At 39.4% G+C, this 20,741-nt stretch overlaps 1 protein-coding gene across 1 annotated transcript in view; it reads left to right on the top strand.

The window, feature by feature from the left end:
* Positions 1–20,741, top strand: part of RGS17 (regulator of G protein signaling 17) — a 71,885-nt gene that overhangs the window by 30,890 nt on the left and 20,254 nt on the right. Inside the window, exon 2 of the mRNA XM_065679091.1 lies at positions 12,255–12,398. Within this exon, the coding sequence (XP_065535163.1) occupies positions 12,280–12,398 (119 nt within the window). The 5' untranslated portion in view covers positions 12,255–12,279. The remainder of the gene's footprint in view (positions 1–12,254; positions 12,399–20,741) is intronic.

Here is a 20,741-nt window from a genome sequence, read left to right as displayed (position 1 = left end):
ACTTTTTTCTGGGCAGCAAATAATTTGCAATTCTCTTTCTTCAGCTTTGAAAACAATGCAATAGCACCACAGGCTTCCCTAAGCACATACTGCCTCAAGTATACCATTACACAAAGAAAAGGGGGAACATCTGGAATATTCCTTACCATTGGTGTCTGTCCTCCAAAGTAAAATACCCTTTTTCAGGAGGAAAAATGGTGAAGTCTTTCTATGCAAATTTGCATGTAGCATTTTTAGAAATTCTAAAAGAATTAAGTCACATCCTTGATAGGGTTAAAAAGAAAAGAAAAAAAAAAAAAGGAAGGAAACCCTGCTGTATTGGGTTTTAATATGTAAGTTTTCCCTAGTGCAATAGCAGGAATACATAATTCTTCAGGAATACATAATTTATTCTTTTCTGTTGGTGAGTATGAAAGAATACACGCGCAGCTTGCTATAAGAATTTGTTTACTGGCATGGTTGGAAATATGTATTCTAAAACCCAACGCATTAAAAAGTTATCATGGGAGGAGAAAGGAAAGGAGAAGAAATCTTTTGTTTTCTTTCTCTGAACCTCCACACGTACATTCCAACACACAGCAGGCTAGTTTTAGGGACTCGTCCCCACACTAGTCTCAAAACATCTCAAGCCCTCTACCTCAGTGTGGTATTTTGGGAATCAATATGAACTTAGAGACACCACTGTGACTGCTAGGCATTTTCTATGTAATTTAGACATTTGTGTCGTTCTTTCACTGCACACTTGCATCATACCTCTGTGTTTACAGAAGAGGACCTGTGCTATAAGTGCTTACTACCTGATGTTGCAAAGTACCAACAGCCACATAAATCTGTGGTAGTCAGAAAGTGACCTGTGAGTAGCTCTGGAGAAACTCATTCTTCCAGGCAAGTTAGCAAACAGGACACTACTGAGGATTCAGGCAGCTGAGGCAGATGCTCAGGTGATGAGGTACACAAAGGAGGCTGCAGCTTTCTACATGGGAATCCTTCCAGCAAGGGAAGGGATAAAACAAGAACAAGAGAAAGGAAAGAAAACCTGCTTTCTGTCACTGAAAAAATACTGAGTAGGTTCTAGAAAGCTCTTGTAATGGCAAGGGAAATTAACATGGAAGTCTGATTATTTCTTTTTCTCCATAAATCTCTTTATTTCCTGTGCTGCCTAGTGGCTTTGACAGATGAATCCAAGTGAGTGTTGTTGCAGCAGCAGCAGACACAGATCTGCCTGCCGTATTGCTCTGCAGGTCATCAGTTTCACAGCAGAGCTGACAGACATTTCAGCCAGGGAAAGCTACTGACCTTGGGAGCAGGAAGGAAAGTACACCATGGAGAGGGAGCTGAGCTAAGACACTGGAGCAAATCTGGAGGAGGCAAATGGTCCCATGAAAGTCTGTCACTGCTGTTAGCTGTATGCATCCTGAACCCCTGCAGTGGGTTGCTGCTGGCGAATGCAAATCAAAGCTCAAAGAGCACAGTGTCATCATTTTTAAATACTCTGTGGTGCTTTTTCTACTGTCAAGGAATCTCAGAAGAAAACATCTTCAGGGACCAAAATAACTATTGTTGCTGAAATGTTTACTTTGTTAACATATGTACATAGTTCAAGGCACTATATGTATGTTTAAAATTGAAATTTGTGTGTTAAATTTCACATAAATTAAAATCTGAATACTCCTATAATTTTAAACTTTTTAAAATTTTAAAATTTAAGTTTTAAATTTTTTTTTTTTTAATTTTGAAGGTTTTCAAGCCACATAGCTTGTCACCTCTCTAACACTCACTCTGATTTCTTGCTCCACAATGGGTTTAACCCAGGATTTAGTCAGCTAAATCCATGTTTTCTGTCTTCCATATTTGTCTGTTGTCTTCCCATTTTTCCAGTATTGTCAGCTGCTTTTTTTATTTCCTACCTATTTTTCCTGGTAACTTGCTGAACCACACAAAGGGATAAAAGAGCCCTTGATAGCTCCTCCCAAGGACTGTCCTGTGCTTGTGACTGTGATCAGCAGCTCCCACCTCTTTCTGCAGTGGTGAATCCCTAACCAGATGTCAAAATAAGCAGTGAGGGACATGGAGCCTGCGGAAGGGAGATCACCAGTTACAGAGATGTGATGAAGCCTTGAGGAAGCTTGTGGCTACTGTAATACCTCTGCAAATCCTTCTACTACTAAAGAAAAGGGCCATGTTCACTTTGTAAGTGGGGAACTCTCTCATGTGACACAGCATGAAGGACATAAAGCTTGGTAGCAGCAGATGGAAAAGTGAGAGTCACTGCACAGGACATGTGACTAAAAGGTAGACAGAACAGCATGTAGTGCAGAACAAGCAAGTATAGTGAAAGAGTGAGACCAGGGGAAATATGGGATTTCAGAAAACATACCTTCCTCAAGCATGGGAACACTAGCTGCTTCTGTAAAAAGAGATGAGAAAATGAAGGTAAAGCTTTGTTTTGATGTGGGGATTAATAAAAGGGAGACGGGCAGAGACTACAATATTTGTGTGAAGAATAGTGCCTGAAACACAGAAACAGCAGAAACTGAGTAAGGGGTGGAGGGGGAAGAGGCTTATTTGTCTTATTTATTTTCGCCTAATATCTAGGAGCACAGAGGGAACAGACTTTCATGGCAAGAAGGCTGGCGTGAGAACTTAAGAGAAACTTGGTAATTTTAGAAATTGTGTAAGATTCCATAATTTAAAACTACATAACTTGGATAATATTTTATTACAATTTGTAGCAAATATTTGGGTGGAGATAGTAGATTCCATCCTAAAGCTACGGTTTGAATTGTTCATGGCAACAGAACCATCCAGGGAATGATTAAAATATCTGCCTAAAGTGAAAGTTAGTAATCTGTATGGCCCTGGTAGAAACATAGCAATTAATTAGAAAGACATACTAACACAATTGCAGACGAACCTGGAAGAAGTCAAGAGCCTGTTTGCTTTTAATTATATAGATGATTGTTAAACTACATCCCCAAACTGAGTTGACAACCTGGAAGGTACTTAGGCAAAACTATCCTAACAAGTTTGTTCTTTTCAAAGATGCTTTATGCTCTTATCATATGCAGAAGTATTACTGCACCCATGGCGTAGCACCATTCCTGGTACCAGTGAGCATAAATTGTTTTTACTGTCAGTAAACAATGGGAAGATCTTGTCAGCAGTAAAGTTAATCAAGAGATTGACAGAGGTTAAAGAATGGATGGAAAGGGATCTCTCCTATGTCATGCTGAATCATCCCTTGTACCTTATCAGGTACTAATTATAACCCTACGCAAACTGATAGGTAAAGATCTGCCTATTAGAGTCAAACACATAGAGAAATGCTTGATGTAACACAGACACCGTTATAGAAATGCTAAGGAATAAAAGCACTACAAATCTGAACCTGTTATGCAGGTGAGCAGATGGCCACCCACAGCATAGGCAAGAAACCAACACCTCAAGCTGCCATGGACTGCAGGTCACTTAAAGCAGCTACAGACTTGGGGTGAGAGTGGAGTAGTAGAAGCCGAAGACAACTGTGGGGTAGTAGTAGAGTGTCACACACTGACATACAAATCTTGGGCAAACTCTTGAAAACCTTCAGTTAACAACTAAGGAAGAAGCCAGAAGTGATAAATGTGTTGTCTGGAGGTAGCAGCAATGCAAAGGAGCAGAGAAATAGCAAGGTGGAAGCAAGAACCTTGCCAACAGCACAGTGCTCTAGAGTCGAGGCTTTAAACTAACTGCTATTGATACAAATGCCAGCATGATGGGAAAGAGCACATCCCTTGTACAGAGTAGACACCCCTCTCTCTTCCTTACACAAGCAAGCATTCATGCTAACTAGAGGACCAAAAGTATCAGGAGCTTGCTATGAGTTTAGCGGAAGTAGCTTGTGGGAGGGAAGTAGAGATGCGTTAGCAATGGGTATGCACCCAGTCTGACCGCTGTCTGTTAAGGGTAAATATTCCTTTAGTTCTACAGTCATGAACTTCATGGATTTTGTAATGTGTGCAGAGTGTGGTACCTGTACAATCCCCACCCCTGCCTCTCTTATTGGAAGCAGCTTGGTTTTGATCAAGCCTATCCACATATAGTGCTTGGATTAAACTTCTCTCACTATTCAAACCCATCCAGAAAGACCCTAAGCCAGTTTCTGCCTCATGACACCTTCTGTTCCTATCCTTCTCAGTTTTACCATGTTAACCAAATACCTTCTCCATGCCACACTAATCTCTTTATATTGTTTATTATACTTTTATCTTTTTAGTGGTGGCTGAGGAATGGAGGACTGGAATGCACAGAGATCCTGTTAGTCAGAAGTCAGTCAGTTAATGAGAAGTCAGAATACCTCAGGAGTCAATGAGACTAAAATCAACGTGATTACCAAAAAACTGTTTCCAGAAGGAATTTGAAAATGTAAAATGCCTTGGAAGTACAGGATGCAAGTCTTCATTTTTCAGCGAAGAATGTCAGTTCTGTCACTTCAAAGACTAGAGCCATTTCCAAAATGGTTTTGGAAAAGCTGTTCTCACACTAAAACAACTTTCCTAATAGTTTCATTTGTTTTCAGCCTATAGCAGCACATGCACTATAAATGAAAGTTGTGTGCATTTATTTGATTAAATGCTGCCGTTTCTGTAGCTGAAAATTTGCCAGAATGGTATTTATTATTTGCAGAAAGAAGCAGTTCAAGAACATTAGAGCTTGTATGATACTTGAATTGCACTTGCAAATCTTTTTACCCTAAGTTAGCTACAAATTCTTCTGCTGGCCCTATGATTTTTTCTTAAATTTTTGCTGGAATTTGTTCATAATCTGTGCAGTTCACATAACCCCAAATGACATCTGACTTTTTACACAGAGATACGGCTTTGAGCACAGGGAAAGTTACTTAGAAATTACAGTGGTAATGCATGCAGTAAAGCTCTCTGTGTTCTCAAGAGTCTTCTTAATGTTCTCTTTATGGGGAATGTCATGGATTTTAACCATTTTCCTTTCCAGCTATATGTATTTCCCCCCTGTGAGGAAAGTGTCTCCTCAGCTTTCTAAAGTATGTCATGCTAGATGAGTAAGTAGATAGACGTAGTGTGAAATGGGATTCTAACATGTTTCTCAAATGCACACCCATAAAAACAATGCTCTAAAAAGATAACGGGTTTCCTGATGAGTTCTACATTTTGCTTTTCATAAAATGTTCCTGAAGACTGTAGAGTGCTCTTAATCACAATTTTAGCAGAGCTCCTTAAAAACCACATGCAGGCATCTCAGACTTTTCAATAATGCATTACTGTCAGGCTTAATGTTTTGTTACTGAGCAGTAATGACTGATTCAGAAGTACAAATGCATATCTGCTTGATGATGTAGAGATTTAAGCAGGGCTTCCTCAGGTTACTAAGTTCGCCATAAAATAATAAAAAGAAATCTCAGACATCCTTTATGAGCACAGAAGCTGTCTGTCAAATAAGAAGAATATTACTGTACACAAGGCAAGGATTTTATAATGTTCAGCCAAACTGCAATTTCAATTTAAATGAATATTCACGTGGCAGTGTTCTATCCTAATAAAATGGTTAATGTCTGAACACTTTCTGCCAGTTGTCCACACAGTTTCTTTTTCTTCTTGTTCCATCAAATGGACAGAAAGTCCACGTTATGGCTTGCTCTGAAAGACTTTAAAAAGAGTCAAACATCTCCAGAGAAGAAGACCTGACAAGAGAAAGATGTCTGTATGGTAAAGGTGTACATGTCTTGAAACACTTCACTGATTTGCAGTAACCAACAGAAGAGCGAGACGTTTTGTTGTAGACACTCAAGTCTTCAGTTCCCCAAAAGTAAAATGTAGTGGGTGCAATAACCTGTTCTCTGAGCCAGTAAGTATTCAAACCCTGCAGTTTCAGTAGTTACTACCAAAAGGCGGTCTGGCACTTCTACAAGAAGAATGACAGAATGGAGGCCATGTGGTGTCTTGGGCACTTCAAGCTACTTAAGAGAAATAAAGTCTCTTGATTCTGCCACTTTGGTAATAGTATGGGACCATCAAACTTAAAAGCACGGTTCATACAGCTTGATGTGGGCAGCCAAGCTTTTAAAATTAAAAGCCATAATATATGCATACCCTTAATTGGCTGAACACAGGATCTGTGCACTGGCCTGTATGACACATCAACATGGGATAGGTATGCAATATGAAGGTCTAGTTACAAATACAAATTCTGTTTTGATTCAGACTTTCTTACTCTTCACAAATTTTTAGAACTTGGACATGATGCAAAATACAGTTTTTGAAGAACCCCAAAAACCAAATCTGTTAAAATTTGGAATTCAGATCCTGACTTGATTGCCGTTAACCAGACTAGTTTTCAGAAATTGCCTTTTGCATTGATCTTTCTTTCGAAAACACAAAATCTTAAAAATGCAAACATTTCAAACATTCCATGCTGCTGCAATTGATTGAAATTTTCCATATAGGCTATATTTAAATCAATTAAGGTTCAATTAATGTTCCATTGTTGCCAATAGCTTCTAATTGTACTGTAATAGACTACAGATACATTGAAATAAGTAAATGGAGCCTGAGGTAACTCAATTACACTTTTTCTGGTAGACTTATTCTTCTCTATTACTTTACATGAATTTGTTTGTGAAATACTGAATGGCTTTCAGGACTCAGTGGCAAAAGAGAGAATGTGCCTGTGTCAAGGTTTCTCTTGGGCAGAGTGACCAGTATGAATGTCATTGTTCTGTGAAGACTGAGTGGTCAGAATCACTTAAAAACCTGCCCATGTCTGTGCTGTTTTGATTTCGCTACTCACTCAGCATTGCAGGGGGTATATGGAAATCTTTATAGCTCAAAGACATCTGATAAAATCTCTCAATCCAATCCATCTTCATTTAGATTGTGGTACCCTGAGGATACTCATCTAGATGAATGAAGACAACACAAATAAAAGCGTTATGTTAGGGCTATCTTTGCATTGCGAGAGCAGGACATGCATCTGTGAGATTATTTAATTGGCAGGTGCATCGGGGCTGTGTTGCACTGTTCTGGTATGCTAGTAAGTCTGTCCTTAAAATAACTATGGCTTTAAAACAGATAGCATATCACAGGTCATTAGAAGTGACATATTACAACATGCTCTGAGGGTTTTTACTTAGTGTTTGGAGTTAAAAATATGTCTTATATACTAGAAATTCAATAAGGCACCTAACTCCTCTGAAAAAAACTGTATTTTAGGGATATCGCTGTCACTCTTCTATTGACTGTTTTAGAAAACTTAAAACCCAAGCCCATCAAAATCTGTAAAGATCACTCCAGTTATGCCCAAACAGCTCATTAAAAAATGCATCAAGGAAGTGTTAATGTAACTCTGTTATAAATGTTGAGATTTTCCAAATATGTAGAAAATCTAAAATGATAGTTGGAAGTCTTGAATCCGCAGTACACAAAGTCTTCCTTGGCATATATTTATTTCTTACAATAAAGCCTGAATGGGGTCTTAAATGAATAATGTTTACCTTAATGCTCAGCTTTTGAAGGCTTTCAACATCCCTAAATTTAAAAACAACTCTTGTTAGAAAACCATGCACCAAGTGAATGCCAGTTAAGACAGTGAAAACATGAAGTCTGGTTAAGAGATCAACAGTCACATCTGGGGCTGTTACAAGGTTCAAATTTATGGAAGTTACACAGTTGAGGTTTTGCTCCTTTATTGGAAAAGTTAAAGGAAGCAAAGCAATGAAGAAAAGCTGATATGATAGATCTATCCCCCCTTAAAAAAGTATTTTAAGGGCTGTTTCTTGCGTGCAGAGCAAAACACCCTCAGTATCCTTAAGTCATTGACTGCACCTTTCTGATGCAAGGTGATTGTTCTTGACTATTGCAGAAGTTTGAAAAAAAAGACAGATTTCTCTACCTGATTCTACTCCAGGTGTCTCCTGAAAGTTAAAGCCATTACGTGTCCTATCTGCACAAAAACCGAAATGCCCCTTCTCTGATTTGTAAACTGGTAGTGTGCGTTTATCCACACCTTATAGGGTATCTTTCAAAACAGGCATTAGGGAATGGCTCTAGAAGATACAATACAAAAATTCTTAATCCCTAATGGAGTGTTTTACAACTCTGTAGGGCATGAGCCCCCAGAGAATTGCCTCTCAAACCTGAGAGGGAGACAGAAATGCTTACAGGAGGGTCATGTGCAAGGGGGAGCTCCAATATGCACAGAGGGTTCTGTGCCAAGAGTTCAGGTAGTTTGCAGGGCTGTTACAACAGGCTTTGGTGGGGGGGAGGGAGGATGGAGGGGAGGGAAGCTTATGACTCATCAGAGGATAGGCATCAACAGAGCCACTGAAATGACTGAAATGATGCAGCCTATGTTTTGTGCTCTGTCCAACACCTTGGGAATTTCCAGTGAAAATACTGTAAAACCTTAGCACAAGTCCTGCAAGAAGTGCAACTGTTCAGAAATTACCTCCTTTTCAATTTCTAGAGGCACCCTGTGGAATTTGAAATTACTGTAGTATGTATTCAACAGGTGTAACTGTAATAAACTGAATGATTCTTCCATCAGTTATTCCTTTTTGAGCTCTCTTCCCAAGGTACTGCTCTGTGCACAAGGGGATTTCTGTAATAATTACCCCTGAGTGCCCAGTGGAATAAGTGGTAATTACACTGTCTAAATGTAGAAATAGATCCTCATGCCATTGGTTCCAAAACTGACAGGAAGCCTTACCCCAAATTTTTAAGGGTTTTTCAGTTTTTGTATTCCTCTAGCACTGCAAGACTGAAGATACACACAGCATTGCACAGAATTCCTTGTTCTGCAGCTTACCTGAACTACCTGTCTTGTAACTTGTAATAAACAGTTGCTATACCCTAGGGTTCCTTTCCTCAGCTGCAGAGTAGGGACAGCAGATGTTCTGCAAAATTAAATCCTTTGTGATTATGGGATTGCTCAGAGGGCCATCATACCTACCCACCCCCAGGAGAATGAGTCAGTCAAGCAAATGAGAATTCTATTCCTCTTTCCTGTCAGCAAGAATGGAAATCGTAACAGTTAGTAAGCCATGCCACCAAATGGAGACAAAGAGCCAGATGCAAAACTGCCAGGAGAAACTTATACCTGTGTTGTGATAGTGTGAGAGATCATATAGAGTGGCAAGGGAAAAAAATACTTCACTGGACAAAGGCCCACCACCTAGTATTTTTACCAAGGCAGAGGGTCCCAGGAATACTGACAATGTTACAAAACTAAAAGGGAGGATGAAATCTTGTAGACGCAATTTATGTGACTATCCTAGAAGGATATCAGTTCACAATATTCTACTCCTTTACAGTAATGAACTTTCACACTTAATTACAGAAAAATAATTTATCTCATCAGACTGACTTGCTGAATTAAAGGTTCAAATCTCTTTTTTGGGCCAATGCACCAAATATAAACCTTCCATCTACAGTGCAGTCTCTAAATTTAGCCAAGAATTAAGATATTCCTGCTTCTGCATCCTGAATAATCTAATGGAATCAATTATGGTTTTGCGTAGATGGCATCTGGTATTTACAAATACAACACAAAACATGAAATCCAACCAAAATAAGCATGAAACTAAAGTTTCCACCCATCCTACTTCATCCTCAGTAAACATATTATTGTTTTGCATCACGGAGTGGATTTTTCATATTTCTTACAGATTCAGTTTAGAAGCTTTCCAAGAGAATGTAACACAAGGAGAAGAAAGGGGCTTTTTTCTTCTTTCAAATATAGCCTAAATAGATAAACGTAACTGTACCTGCAATCAAGGACTCTTCCAGATGCTGCACAGTCAGGAAGGGTATGGGTTATGTCCCTCACTGAACTCCAGACCAGAGTCAGAGCATAGCAAAGCAAGAAGTCCCTTTCTAAGGACTGGCTAGCCTGTGGCCTCTGAACAGCCTTGGAGGAGACAATGCACCCTGAAATGTTCTACAGTGAAGACCCATGTTTCTCTCAACCCCTCCTGCTATGGTGTACAGCCAGACTTGCAAGCCTCTGAAACAGGGTTTGTTTTTTTCCTTTCCCCTCTGGGTTAATTTTAAATCACATGTACTCTTTTATCCAGTTCAAGTACCTGCACAAATGCTCCTGCCGGCACAGAGAAGGGGACAACGCAGTTGAGGGAATGAGTGACTGTGAGCTTTGCAGGAGAAAAGGGAGAGATGTTTATTTCCGTGGCAGCAGCAGCTTGTGCTGAGTTACAATTGTTGTGAAACTACAGCAAAGTCACAGACTCTCATCATTGTGTCTGAATGGATTAGTGCAACAGATTCTAGCCATAGTACATTTTACATATGTATCTAAACTTATGTAAGAAATACGTGACTTTAGGTTCATAAGTGGAATACATGGGGTGTTCTCATTCCAAGATTACAACCCTACAAATACCTAAATATGGGTAATTTCATGGTTTCTGAAACTAATACATTTCGTGGGTTTATGCACATGTTTCTAGAATGTCTGTTTTGCTTACAAGAAACAAATGTTCCCTGTGAAAATATCTGGCTTTAATACCTTTAACCATAGCTATAGAAATTGCTGAAGCAAGTACTGATCACAGCATGACACAGCCATCTATGAAATAATATAGCTGCATCATGTGCAGTCAGCAGAAGTTCAGCACTGTAGTTTGGAGGAAGTGACTCCATGCTATAATTCACTGTCGGAGCTACATATTATGCTGCAACACTTTCTCTTTCTTTCTCCTCTATAATAAAAATAGGGGCAGTTTTTCAATCATGTCAAAGTATCCCTTGTTAAAAACACATGTTCACATTTGCTAAAAAAAAAAAAAAAATAATTTTTTTGTGGTGTTTTTAGTATGGCATTTTAATCTTCATGAGTTCAGCAACTATAAGCCATATGAAGCAGGTGCCCTCAACACAGGTAGTTAAAAGGTTCTTCATTGTTTAATTTGACCAGACACTTCAGAAATTACTTGATTCTACTCAGTGACAATGTTAGTGGATGGAATAACCACCAACCTGAGTTTTGCAGCATGAGTTGAGTTCTGAAGCTTAGAATCCTTGCTACATGTTGTCGTGTGTAAACTAGCTATAAGGATACTCTTACAGCAAAAGAACTTCAGGAGTTTTAGCAGTCACGTAAATGCAAACTCTCACAGCTGCTGCTTGAACACACGTAGAGGGAGCAGCACATCTCTGGGTTGTCTGTGCATGATGTATCCATGTGGCAAATCAACCAGAGCCTGCCTTTCCTCAGCACTCCTGGCTGCAGCAGCGTGCCCTGGGGGTGTGGACCATGGCGCATGCTGCTCATGCCAGGCCACCTTCTACTTGCTTCTGTTTTAACCTGGACTTCTCCCCACAGTAATCTGTACTTTTTCAAAGGCAAAAATTATTCTAATTTACATATGCATGTAATAGCTGTTAGTCTGGTGAACGTGTCGCACAAAGATGTGAACCTTTAGAAGAATCCTGACATCCAAACCTTCCTAATATAATATAGCAATAAATATTTTAACCGTTTTTGAAAACTGAGCAATGCATAGAATATTACTTCCAGCTGCATATTGCAAGTCACTGGAAAGAAAAATATCTTGGCCTAATAAAAACTAGGAAAGGCTGGCAATGACCATAGAAAATCTTCTGGGACCAAAATAGTCCCAAAGTTGGAAAAGTATTTTGGAAATACGTATTTATTATTCATTTTATTTACAGAGATTATCTCCTACGTAGCAAACCTCCAAATTATAACACTTACAGTAATCTTGACTTTAAACAGACAACTACTAGTTCCTGTGATACAATATCACTTATATAAAATTCATTGGTCCAGCATCGACCAGAGAAGTCAAAAAGTGAAAAAGATCAGTTTCCAGCTCATGTTTAAAGTGAATAACCAGCCCACTGTATTTTTAGTACAATGGAAAGAGTTGTGATAGTCCTGTGGTAAGGAACAACTCTCTACCAAGTGCTACACAAGCTGTGTAGTTTGCTGTTCAGAAGGGTAATAAACAGTCCTTTTATTCCAGCCAAAGCGATAAGAATAGACATGATTCAATGGCACATTTTAGTGTGCTACTAAAATGTGATCTTCTGCAAACTGCTTTTAACACAATAGGACTATTACTTGATGGGCATATTTGATGGTCGTGTGCTTTTGTTGCCATGGGCTGTGAGAATCAGTAGAAACAGAATTGCTGTAGAAATGTGAATGTACTTTATGACAGTCTGTAGTAATTCTGTACATCTCTTATGTCTGTGTTCTTATAGCCACTTGGGCACTGAAGTAGCTGAAATGAGAAAGAGGCAGCAGTCACAAAATGAAGGAACATCAGCTGTGTCTCAAGCACCTGGAAACCAAAGGCCCAACAACACATGTTGCTTTTGTTGGTGCTGTTGCTGCAGCTGTTCATGGTATGTTCTGTAGTCTATTTGGTTCCATATCCACCACAGGTAAACAATGAGAATGGAAAGTGCCAAGCACTGGGAACATGCAAATGTGTGGGAGAGGATTTCTGTCAAGAGGCACAGTTTAACATTTCACTTAAGAATTTGATTAAACAGTTCCCTGATTTGGTTGGACATCTTGTGAGGGGGAAGAGAAGAGAGTAGTAAATTCCAGCTATATTTACCATACTGAAACTGTAACTAAATGAGGAAATCTCAGTTGTAAAACTAGTATGTGTGAATGATAGACTTGATACTGAATGCTTTATAATTTTCATTCAAAACATTATTTTTTCCTGCTTGTAGTTTTGATATTGCAGTTCTCTACATTCAGGAGCGTAAAAGGGAGATACAAAGTCATAAATGAGGATATAGAATACGTGGTAACCTGTTTTATTACTTAGTTGTCGAATAACATATATACTGTAAATCTGAAAGCACAAGCCTTACATTCCACTTTACCTTTTAATTGGTGTGGCATAATTTTGGTGGAAAAAAGGCTCAAAAATTGTCATTACTTGTCTCTTCCTAAACAGAGAGTTCACCTGGAAATTTAAAGAATTAAAGCCAGTTTCAGAAATAGGTTTAAATTCTCAGTGTCTTGAGATGCACCAGGTCTTTATTTCTTGTTGTCATGAACACAGTGTTGAAATACACAGTAACATGCAGTACTATTCGGAGCCTATGCATCCTGTTACATACATAGTTCAGTCTTTTTGGAGTGACTATTCCTCTGTGTATCTGTGTTATTTTCACTTGAATCAGCCATCTGGCACCAGTCTAGAACCTGAGGCTAATTGCCCTCAATGTATTTCAAAATACATACCAGCATGTATGCACCAGGCATCAAATGGGACAGCTTTTTCCAAGATGCCACATCCTGGAGGCAGTACCAGGGTGGACCTGCCTTGCCTGTTACTTCTGGTTTCACCTGGAGGCAGAAGATATTTGGAGCAAGGATGAGTGAGAGCTCATTCTTTTCCGAATTACTTTGCAGTGTGTTCAATCCATACTGCAAAGAGCTGGAAGTGTATTAAATGGGAAGAGAAGGAAAGATGTTTTGCCACTGTTCTCTCTGCTTTTGTGACAAGGGCACAATGTAAGATTAGCTATACTGTTACAGAGCAGAGTTTCATTTAGCTCAGTACCTTATTTCAGGAAGTGACCCGTAGTGGATGCCACAAAGAAAGGTTTAAAAAAGTGGACATACATCTCCTCAGCCTACCCACAGTAAAACTCCTCACAACTTCTGGCAACCTGCAACTTAGGGACTTCTTGGCCCAGAGCTTATTTCTGTGTGTTTTATAGCCCTTGATGGAATTTTCTTTCATTAATTTGTCAAACCACTTTCTGAAGCGACTTCCTGAGCTCATCTAAACTTTTGGCATCCCAAGTTTCCTGTAGCAATAAATTCTACAAGAGATCTGTGAGCTCTGTAAACTACTGCTCCCTTTTATTTAACTTACTAGAGGTTGATTTAATTTGATGCTTCCTTGTTCTTATGACTGTGAAGAACAGTGAGTAATTGTTCCAAAGATGTTGATGATTTCACAGAGCTCTCTCAAATCCCCCTTCAGCTGTCTTCTCTTCCATAGTCTTCTCTATTTTAATATAGAAAATGCCCCAGACCGTGGTTTATCCTTATCTCTCTTCTATCTATCCACCTACCTTGTGTCTTTTTATGTACTCACCTATTCTGTTATCTCCTGTCTGAGATGTGTGACTAGATCTGTTGCAGTAGTCAAGACATAGGTGTACCATTTTTTGTGTTTGGTTTTTCATTATTAATTCCTAGGTCTCTGCTTGTTTTTTAACAGCCCCTGAGATTATGTTTTCATAGGGTTATCCACTATGACTACAATATTTCTTTACTGAATGGAAAGAAAGCCCATCATTGTGCATGTACAGCTAGGACTGGCTTTGCCTTGCATACTGGAACATGGATGGTCATAAAAGTAACAGCCTAATTTCTAAGACTACTGATTTTATTTTTTAAGCAATATGGCTATAGCTCAAGAAGTCTTATTTGCAACTATATTTTGAAGCTTTCATAAGCTTTGTGACTCTTGGAGACCCCACTGTCCTTATATGAAGTACCATTATATATTTGAACAGCTTATGCATCTAAATTAGAGCAATTATTGAATTAGGAATTGGTTTTGCTGTTAATACTCTGACTTTCAGGGGTCTTTGGGGGTTGAGGGCTTTGTTTTGGTAAAGTAGATTAGACTGAGCATGGAAAAATCCTGTCAATTTGAACTAGTTTTCAGGATTAAGTCAAAGAATGGGTTAAAGGGGATAGTGACATTGCTTGTGTTTTTTAAAATCAAAAAGATAGAATGCAGGATGTACTAAGTCTTTTCAAGCTCTGTCTTCTGTGATTCCATGGTGGAAACTCCATGAGAGGAGAGATGGGACAAAACTTTGAAAAAGGTGATATGAAATGTTTCAGAATCTCAGTTAAAATGAAGTCATTTGTTTTGAGGCAAAATTTGTTTGGTAAATTTGAGCTGTCCAGGTAGAGCATGGATTACTGTTCTTGCCTCAGTTGTGTACCCTTAAAAACCCCACAAAAACTGTTTTGAAAAAAATATGTAACTTAGCCAGTCACTCATTATATAGGGGATTCTAGGTAGGTAATTCTCTAGGGTAGTTCTCTGTAACAGGAAAGCCTAATTGATAATTCTAACAGGTTCTCTGGACCGAATGCAGTTACAGGCTTTCCCTAGTTCCACAGGCCTTTGTATTTGAGTAGTGTGAATTTCTCAAGAGATACCTGACTGGAAATGTTTCTGGATTCATTAATAGTGATGAAAATGCTTTAGCTGTCAATATCAAGATTAGGAGACTTTTCTTTTGTCTTCCCCCAGCCTGTGTGACTCAGGGCAGCTGTTACATCACAAACCTCTTAGTGCCTCAACTTCCTCACCATTCATAGAAATGAAATGGGGCAGCTTTTAATAAGAAGCTTTCACTTTCATCTATTTGAAGAGTTGGTTCAATAGTTCATATATCCAAACAGATCATTAGAATTCTAAAAATATCTTTTGTGAATCATGTGATGTTTGTTTTCTTCTATTCCACCCTGTGTTACAATCAGAATACGCATTAAGTTTTCTCTTTGCATAACATTATAGCCACTCACACCTTTGTTTGGGGAAATAGTACCTTGCCTAATAGAGACTTGTTAACAGCAAAAAGTTAGATAAAAAAAATATACAACACATCTTCTTACAAACTTTTTTTGCCCCTAATAATTGCTTCTTAAGGGTAACAAATATTTGAGTACTCCGTTGCTGTGGGATAACCCTGGTAGGCAGCTCAGCCCCACGCAGCTGCTTGCTCACTCCTGCCCTGCAGGATGGGAAGAGAATCAAAAGGATGAAAGTGATAAAACTCATGGGTTGAGACACAGACAATTTAACAGGTAAAGCAAAGCTGTGTGCACAAGTAAAGCAAACCAAGGAATTCATTCACTGCTTCCCATTGTCAGGCAAGCGTTCAATAGGGCTCCATCATGAGTAATGGTTACTTGCGAAGACTGATGCTACAGTGAACTTCCCTCCTTCTTCCTTCTTCCCCAGCTTCTATTGCTAAGCACGATGTCATATGGTGTGAACTATCCCTTTGGTCAGTTGGGGTCAGCTGTCCTGGCTACATACCCTCCCAGCCTCTTGAGCGTACCTGCCCTGCTTGCTGGCAGGGCACAGTGAGAAACAGAGAAATCACTGATACTGTGCAAATGCTGTTCAGCAACAGCTAAAACATTCATGTGTTATCAACACTGTTTTGGTCACAAATCCAAAACACAGCACCGTATGGGCTGCTATGAAAAAAATTAACTCCATTGCAACCAGATCTGGTACCTCTGGTAGCACTGGAAATTGTCAGGACAGTAAATTGCTTAGTTCACAAGGGCAAAGCAGGGATGATTACCCAGGTTTGCTCAGATTGAAAAAGGTGGAGATAAATAGGCTCCTTAACTTGGCCATTTTATTGTAATAGGTATGGTCAGGATGTTGCCAAACTAGCTTAAGCCTTGAACTGGTGCCTGACCATCAGTAATGAAGGAAGCAGTTCTCCTTAATGGAGAAAATAAAGTGCTTCTAAAGTTCACAATAGGAAAAGCTTGTCCACTTACTGCAGAGGCAGATGATATAACCCTCTGGAGATCTTCTATAGGACCTTCCTCTCTCGTTGACCAAATACAGACTTTAGGCACTTGCTTCAGGAAGACTGCCTTATTAAAGCACCTAACAGAGAAGTACCAGTCAGTCAGGTACCTAAGGTGCTGGACTGAATCGAACCCTGTGTTTTAAACTCCCACAAAATACCATTCCCACAGAGGACAGAAGAAAGAGCTTCCTTACTAGGTGTAATTTCAATGACTCAGGTAGCCCGAGGGTTGCAACATTTGCAGTAAAACTCCTAACATGACAGTCTATAATTTCCTCAATTAGACTGTGTCCAGAGAATGTATTTAGTGCTATGGCCGTACAGTTTTGAGCTCAGCTTGACAAGGTAAGAGTAGACACCTGCTATTTCCCCTCCCCAACCTTATTTGCAATCCATTACTCCAGCTTCCTGAGCAGACATGAAGTCAGTCGTTCTCTTGCAAACACTTGTAAATCACATTCTTCAAAAAGCCTCTCAAGCCCAGGGAGATTAGCTATTCTGCCAATTTTATTTTGCTCTTGTCTCCCACCCAGAACAGGAGTCATATATTTTTATCCTCTCTTCCTTTCATAAGGTGGTCAGTGAGTTTTAAAGCCGTGGGACAAATTATCCTTTTACCATACACAGAAGGCTCAGAAGACATCTAACATCTGCCCTGCAAGAGATTTTACAGTACAGGAGTCTGGGGAGCATGAAAAGGCTTACAGGGCATGAGTGAAGATGATCACACCACTTCACTTGGTTCTGTAGCTCAATTCAAACATGTGAGCTGGAAGGCCTTTACCTTTACTGCTGAAGTCTGCTGTGGACGAGGGAAAGGGACTCATGGCCGGCAGCTCTGAGCTGTGCCCTGTACAAAAGCCGTGCCCTGTACAAAAGCCGTGCCCTGTACAAAAGCCATGCCCTGTACAGAAGCCATGCCTGCCATTTGATTTCTTGTGAGACTTCCATAACTAGTTTCCCACACCCAAGAGATGCCAGGGAAGATTGGATATTTGCCAGCTTGGCAGTAAATGAGAGTTGCTCTTTGCAAGAAGCATCTCTCCTCCAGTTCTTATAACTTGCCTATGACGGCTGTGAGTTATGGCTGTGAGTCTGAAACTTCTTCCTGATAACCATGTTACACAAATATTTTTCTTTAATAAAGAGAGTATTTTCCTTGCATGGGTTTAACAGTTGTCTTGGGCCTACAAGAAGATATTTCTGCCAGTTGTGCCATGAATATGAGATGACAGATAAAGTTCTAAGGACAATTTTAAATTAGATTAATATTTTTTCTCTATGGAATTGAACATTTTCCTCCTCCTAACAGTGTCTATGGGACTCTAAATGAGAAAAAAAGAGAACAAGCCAATACAATTTCTGTTGCAGTTCCCACCTCTCTAGTACTTTGAGATGAATGATTTTTTTTTTCTGGCATACTCAGTTTGCTATCAAAAATTATGTTTAAGCTTTGCATGACTCTACACAAGATAATCCCTGGGAGTGATCGTCATGGCTGTGTTCTCTTATTTAACTATGATTGAAAGGTTGGAGGAGAGGGAAGCAAAGGAAGGATGAAAACAAACAAAAATAATAATAAATGAATGCAATAAATTATAGCCCCGTTCTGAAATATATGGAAAATAAAATCCTTATCACTCCCATAGAATCAGCTAGGTTGGAAAAGACATTTAAGGTCATCAATTCCAACAATTACCCCAGGACTGCCAAAACCACCACTCAACCATGTGACTGAGGGCCTCATCTACATAGAGTTTGAATGCTTCCAAGGATGGTGATTCCACCGCTTCCTGGGCAGCCTGTTCCAATGCCTGAGCACCCTCTCTGTGAAGAATTTTTTCCTAATAACCAGCCTAAACCTCCCCTGGCCTTCAGTAAAGTTTCCCAGTGAATTCTGCCAACCAGCATCCTAAACAGGCCAAAGTCAGCTCTCCAAAAGTCTAATGTGGAGGTTTTGCTGACCTTCCTGACTTCTCCAAGGACTGAAAATTCAATCACTTTGTGATTTCTTTGCCCAAGACAGCCTCCAACCATCACATTGCCCACTAGTCCTCTGTTTGCGCACAGCAAATCTCGCCAGGCATCTTCCCTAGTTGGCTCACTAACGAGCTGGGTTAGGAAGCTACCTTCCACACCCTCCAAGAACCTCCTGGATTGTTTCTTCTCTGCTGTACTGTACTTCCAGCAAACATCTGGTAGTCTCCCACGAGAGCAAGGGCTAGCAATTCCCATCACTGTCTGTGGTGGAACTTTTATACTATGGGCAGACAAGAGGTGGGCCGGCATGAAAATGCTTACCTGGGCTCCTGGATTTTGTTAAAGCTTTTGGCAAAAAAAAAAATAAAAATCTTTGAAACAAAACACACATTTTGAAAAATAGTTTTGGCCTTCAATTTTATTTTATTTCACTAACCTAATTTTTTAATTCTTCTTTTTCTTCCTTAACACATAGGACAACACATCTGAAAGAGATGTACTCAGCTCTCTGCATTTTACCTTTCTGAACATTACACCTGAGAAAAGCAAATATGGAAAATTGCATTAGGAATTACTGTACTTTAGTGCAGAATACAGAAGTTCAGGCTACTGTACTGTATTTCACTGAAATAGAAGGTGATATTTTTAAAAATAGCTAATGGGAAAAGATGTTCCATTCTTTTTTATCCTTTAAAACATCACAGGACTTCCTTCCGTTTTTATCATTTGCTGTTGCAGAGGTCAGAGATGAAAACATTCCCTTTCTTTCCTGGAGAATAATTTATTCTGAGGGATAGCAGCCTTAGCTAGCACAGGAACTCGTGCTTTATGCATCTATGGGACAGGCATCATCCGTATCATCCCACTGCAATGGGCACCACTGGTGCTTTCTTAGGGAAGCTGTACCAGTTTTATTGACAGGCAGAATTTAAAGCTGGATAAAATCCTTTCTGTGGCCTGACACACAAGCTACTGAATGTGATATACTAGAAAATCAGTCTTAAATCACCTTGTCTTTAAGTCCACATATCCATAGTGCTGGGGCCATGAGAGAGAGCTGCTTGGCAGACATTTCTGTTGTCACAGGAATGCACTGTGGGGTGAGTGTGGGGTAAGGATTTAAATACTTAGTCCTCAGAAATGGGCCTCTCAAGGTTCCCTGAGCTACTTAAAGTAAGAAATTTAAATTCTCATCATTTGGAAAAACAAGCAGAAGACACTCTAAAAATAGATCACTTGTCAAGTATTTTTTTCATACTTTTGTAAGTTATGTTAACAGTACTTATTAAATAACACCCAAGCAAATCATTTCTTTTCCCTTCAAAGGACAAGAAATGAATGCTCTCTAAAGTTTAAATTAAAAAAAAAAATCAGAGGAGGGAATAATGTCTTCCTAATGGGTACGATATGTAATGGCTTATTCTGCTTTATAATTTAGACGAAGCAAATGATTTTGCTGGAGTTTTATGGATGTTTAGGTCCTCAGGGCAGGCTGGGGACAGGTGGCTCTGTGCATGCTTGTTTACACAACTCTCCCAGGGCATCACAGCCTGATTTGCCAACCTCTGGGCTTGTGCCTGTCTGTGACACTGGGCCAGATTGTCAGTGTTAGCCTAATAATTCCTGTCATTCTGCTCTCTCCTTGATCAAGAACACAAATATACCTCAGATATAACTCAATATATGGCTTATCCCAGAGCTGCAGAGATGGCAAGTAAAGGCAGCTTTGACCACTTCCTTCACCTCCCTCTGAAGCAGATGCGAAACACTACTGTCTGAAAGAGGGGAGCATATTTATTCTATATAAATGACGCCACAAGGTGCGAAGGTATGCTAGAGGAGGTTTAAGTTATACTAACTGCAGCAGATTACTCTTCATTTTTTCTGCATCTACTTCTAGAGAGTAAGATGCAAATGCAGGAAATTAAAATGTTACCAGCAAGCCAAAAGGAATCTAGAAATAAAATTTACAAAAAGCAAAATTTAATGTGACAACAACTAAATAAAGTTTAAAGTTAACTTGTTAAATCTCATGAGAGCCTGCCTTGGTCACTGTGGAGCCCTGTTCTAAATTGATCAAATACATCTCTATTATCACTATGTCTCTTGTCAAAAAGCAGCCCAGAAATACCTATTTCCAAGCTCATCCACCAC

Source organism: Lathamus discolor, chromosome 5 (assembly GCF_037157495.1).
Source record: "Lathamus discolor isolate bLatDis1 chromosome 5, bLatDis1.hap1, whole genome shotgun sequence".
Taxonomy (NCBI): Eukaryota; Metazoa; Chordata; class Aves; order Psittaciformes; family Psittacidae; genus Lathamus; species Lathamus discolor.
This window is presented reverse-complemented; position numbering and strand designations above follow the sequence as displayed.